The sequence below is a fragment of the Corvus kubaryi genome, unplaced genomic scaffold (assembly GCF_017639235.1).
Source record: "Corvus kubaryi isolate FWS band 111438036 unplaced genomic scaffold, C.kubaryi_AGA036_p1.0 37384, whole genome shotgun sequence".
NCBI lineage: Eukaryota > Metazoa > Chordata > Aves > Passeriformes > Corvidae > Corvus > Corvus kubaryi.
Window position 1 is genome coordinate 4,623,943 of NW_024581126.1, and position 4,594 is coordinate 4,628,536.

Genomic DNA, 4,594 nt, shown 5'->3' on the forward strand with positions numbered 1-4,594 from the left:
GGGTATGGGGGGCAGAAGGGTGCTATTCATTGGTTCCCATGTTTCAGTGCGGTTCTCTTCCATTAAAATGCCAATCAATGGCCAGTGACCCCTCCCATCTAGGGGTGGTAACTGAGTACAAATCCAGCAATCACTCTTATTGAGAATTTTGGACACATTTTGGACCACAGTCTTATGCAAATCATGGGGTGAACCCTGAACCATGGTTACCAGTTGGGCAAACAGCAAACATGTAAAAAACAGTTTAAACTGCATCTTTCTGATTTGTATCAGTCTTTGTCTTCTTGGTGGTTTCGGGAGCAGAAGCTTTCTTCGCCCTGGAGTAATGAATCCACGGTCCCTTGCCAGCAGCCTTGACCGCAGTAAAAGTGGTCAGCAAAACTTGGAATGGTCCCTTCCACTTGGCTTGCAAGGGGTCACTGTCCCACCACTTGATGTAGACCCAGTCTCCAGGCTGGAATGGATGAGCAGGTGTGTCCAATCCTATTGGTTTGGATAACACGATGAATCTCTGGAGCTTCTGCAAAGTGGAACTCAGAGCCATTAAATACTTCTGCAAATCGTTTTTACCTCTCATATGAATTTCCCCCAGGATATGTGGAACCTTGTATGGCCTGCCACATAATATTTCATAGGGACTTATGTCGTCCCTTTGCGTTGGCTGTATGCAGACTCTCAGCAAGGCTATAGGCAGGGCCTGAACCCATGTCATGGATGTCTCTTGACAAATCTTCCAAATCTGGGTTTTGAGGGTCCCGTTCATGCGTTCAACTTTGCCACTTGCCTGGGGCCTGTATGGTGTGTGCAGGTCCCAGGTAAGTCCCAGAATCCTGCTAACTTCCCCAACCACTGTTGCAACAAAATGTGGTCCCCTATTTGATGACATTCCCAAAGGAACCCCCAATCTTGGTATTATATGATTGAGCAAAGCTCTCACTACTTCTTTTGCTGTGTTGGTGCGACAGGGGAAAGCCTCAGGCCATCCACTGAAGGTGTCAACCAGTACCATATACCTGCATCCCTCTTTGCGTGGCATCTCAGCAAAATCTATTTGCCAATAATCTCCCGGGAGATCGCCTGTTTTTGTCACTCCTAACACAACTCTCTTGCTTGTGTCAGGGTTGTTTTTGCAGCAGGTTTCACACTTGCTTGTTACAGATTGTACAATATCAGTCATTCCTCTCCCTATTACTACTTTCCTCAGATGTTTTAAAAGATTTTCTGTTCCCCAGTGGGTACTTTCATGCTCTTGTTGGGCTATTTCCTGAAGGATCAGGGATGGAACTACGACTTGTCCTACTGGGGTAACAGCCCACCCACCTTCTTTGACTTCAGCCTTAAGGAACTTAACTTATTTGTGAACCCTCTGATCGTATTTTGGGGTAAAAGAAGACAAATCTGTCTCCTTCTATGGTACCACTGCAAAAACGCCTTTTTCTGCAATCCCCCTTGCTGTTTCGTCAGCAAAACGATTTCCAGTTCAGGGGCTGTTTTCCCTTTTTCATGACCCTCATGCAATGCATGATAGCCACTTCTGTAGGCTTCCAAATGCTCTGTAAAAGTGCAAGAATCTGTTTAGCATGCTTAACCTCATTACCTTGAGCAGTCAGCAGGCCACGTTCCTTCCAAATAGCTCCGTGGGCATGAACAACGCTGAAGGCATATTTGGAATCAGGCTGTATGTTCACCTTCTTCCCCTCGCTCAGTTCTAGAGCTCTCACTAGTGCAATGAGTTCAGCTTTCTGTGATGATACATCTGGAGGCAAGGCTTTTGCCTCAATGATTTTATCTGAGGTGGTTACGGCATAACCGGTCATCCTCCTACCGTTTTTCATGAAGCTGCTCCCATCAGTGTACAATTCCCAGTCTGGATCTTTCAGAGGAACACCTTTCAGGTCTGGTCTGCTGGAATAAGTTTCCTCTATTGTCTGCAAACAATCACGCTCAGGCACACTGTCAGGTAACGTGGATGATAAAAACATCACAGGGTTTACCACAGAAGTTGTCTTTAGAGTAACATCATCCTGTCCTAATAACACAGATTGGTATTTGAGCATCCTGCTAGGGGAGAACCAGTGTCCCCCCTTTTGCTCCAGCACATTTATCACTGCATGGGGTACGTACACAACAATGTGCTGCCCAAGGGTGAATTACGGGCCTCCTGTATCAGAAGGACTGTTGCTGCCACAGCTTTCAAGCATCCTGGCCAACCCTGGGCTACATTGTCTAGTTGTTTTGAAAAATAGGCCACAGCTCTTCGCTGGTCTCCAAGGTGCTGTGCCAGTACCCCCAGAGCAACATTCAGTCGCTCATGTGTAAAGAGTTCAAAAGGTTTAGTCGAGTCCAGCAGCCCCAGAGCTAGGGCTGACACCAAGGAATGTTTCAGCTGTTTAAATGCAGCCCTGGCATTCTCTGTCCACATGATTGTCCTTTTTTCAGCTGCTTTAAGGACCTCATATAAAGGTCTCGCCAGTATACCAGTGTTTGATATCCACAGGCGACACCAACCTAGCATTCCCATGACGGCCTGCATCTCCCTTATGGTATGGGGCTCTGCAAGTCAATAGATGGCTTCCTTCCATTCTCTGTTGAGTTGTCAATGTCCATGGAAAATTTCCAGGCCCAGGTATACTACTGTTTCCCTGGCAACCTGCGCCTTCTCTTTCAAGACCCGATACCCACTTTGGCCCAAAAAGTTCAACAGACTTACAGTGAGCTTTATGCAGTCATCTCGTTTCTTGGCCGCTATCAAGATGTCATCAACATACTGGAGAACCGCTCCTCCTGGTTCTTGTTTCCTCCAGTCCTCAAGCTCCTTTGACAGCTGGTTTCCGAATATGGTTGGGCTGTTTTTGAATCCTTGTGATAAAACTGTCATGGTGAGCCGGGTCTTTCTCCCTGTTTCTGGATTGTCCCACTCAAAAGCAAAGAGTTCTTGGCTATTCTTATGCACAGGAATGCAGAAAAAGGCATCCTTGAGATCTAAAACAGTGAACCATCCTAATTAATTTGTTAGTGTTGTCAGAAGTGTGTAAGGATTTGCTACCACTGGGTGTATGTCCTCTGTTATCTTGTTAATTTCCCTCAAATCCTGTACCAACCTGTAGCTTTTACCATCAGCTTTCTTTACTGGCAAGATTGGTGTGTTGTACCTGGATTCACATTCCACTAACAACCCAAATTTGAGAAACTTTTCAATCACAGGTACTAATCCCTTGCGAGCTTCTAATTTCAGAGGATATTGTCTTTGCCTTACTGATGTAGCCCTTGCTTTGAGTGTGATACTCCCAGGTTCAGCTTTTTTGGATCTCCCAGGAGAATCATTGGCCCACACTATTTGAATGACAGCCTCTTCAACTTCTTTGGGAATTTTTCCATGGCATTCCTGTACAAGTATAGCAGCTGCTTTGATAATTTTAGATTCTGGGATTATAACTTTCACTGCCCCCTCCTTGGAAAACTTAATTTCTGCTTCCAATTTTTCCAATAAATCTCTGCCCAATAATGGCATTGGGGAATTTGGCATATACAGGAACTGGTGAGTGACCCAGTGTTTTCCCAATTTAAATTTTAAAGGTTGGAGAAAAGGCCTTATTTCACTTAACCCTGTAGCTCCGATCACATCCACAGTGTCTTGACTCAGTTTACCTTTTAAAGTATTTAACACAGAATATGTTGCCCCTTTATCAACCAGAAATCAACATCATCATTCCCCAGCTTAGGTACAACCGAAGGCTCTGCTGGGGTAGTTACCTTCAGTCCCCGCAGTCTGTATTTACAGTTAGTTCTGGAACTGGGGGCTTCTTTTCTGCTCATGATGGACACTCATTTTTCCAGTGCCCCCGCTTCTTGCAAATTGCACATTGGTCCTCAGCTAGGGGAAAAGGAGGACCCCTTTTTGATGTGTCAGATGACTTTCCTTATCATACTTCTTGTCGTGGGATTTATTATGTTTATCTTTGTCTGCTGAGTCTCTGTTCTGGTATACCTTCCAGGCTACATTCAACAATTTACTTATGTCTGGTGGCCCATCTATCTTTTGCAGCTTTTTCTTTATGTCATTAGCAGATTGACCTATAAGCAGGTAGGCCAGGTGGATCTGCTGCTCAGTTGAGTCAGGGTATAAGGTAGTGTATTTTTGTGCAGCCTCTTTAAGCCTATTTAGAAACTCCGTGGGAGTCTCATTTGGATTTTGTTTGATCTCATATAACCTAGCCCAATTCACTGCTTTAGGAACGGCGCATTTTAACCCAACAACCACCCGTTTCTGGTATCGCTTCAGTTTTTCCATCTGTTCTGGGACATTGGGATCCCAGCCAGGGTTTGCTAGGGGCTGGATGTCATTAACTGACCCTTGGAGACTCCTGGTTGCAATTTGAGTTTCTATAGCATATACAGCAGCCTTGTTGACCATTTGTCTCTGTTTTATCCAATAATTTATCTAGCATAACATTTCGATCATCCCAATCTGGGTTTTGGGATTTTATGGCCATTTCTACACTCTCCGGGTTGTTCCCGTACTTCCCAATTGAGTTTTTCCACTGCTGTAATTCTCCAAGGGAAAATGGTGTCTTTATATAAATCACTCCTTGAT

The 4,594-nt window shown here is 44.9% G+C and overlaps 1 protein-coding gene across 1 annotated transcript; it reads right to left on the reverse strand.

Annotated features, from left to right (window-relative positions):
* Nucleotides 1-244: 244 nt before the first annotated feature.
* On the reverse strand, nucleotides 245-3,691 carry LOC121668114 (the record flags this gene model as incomplete). The annotated part of the gene is given in 2 exon segments (XM_042035551.1): nucleotides 245-520; nucleotides 2,711-3,691. Coding segments are annotated over 2 exon segments (1,257 nt in total), but the record flags the coding sequence as incomplete, so codon positions are not given.
* Nucleotides 3,692-4,594: the final 903 nt, after the last annotated feature.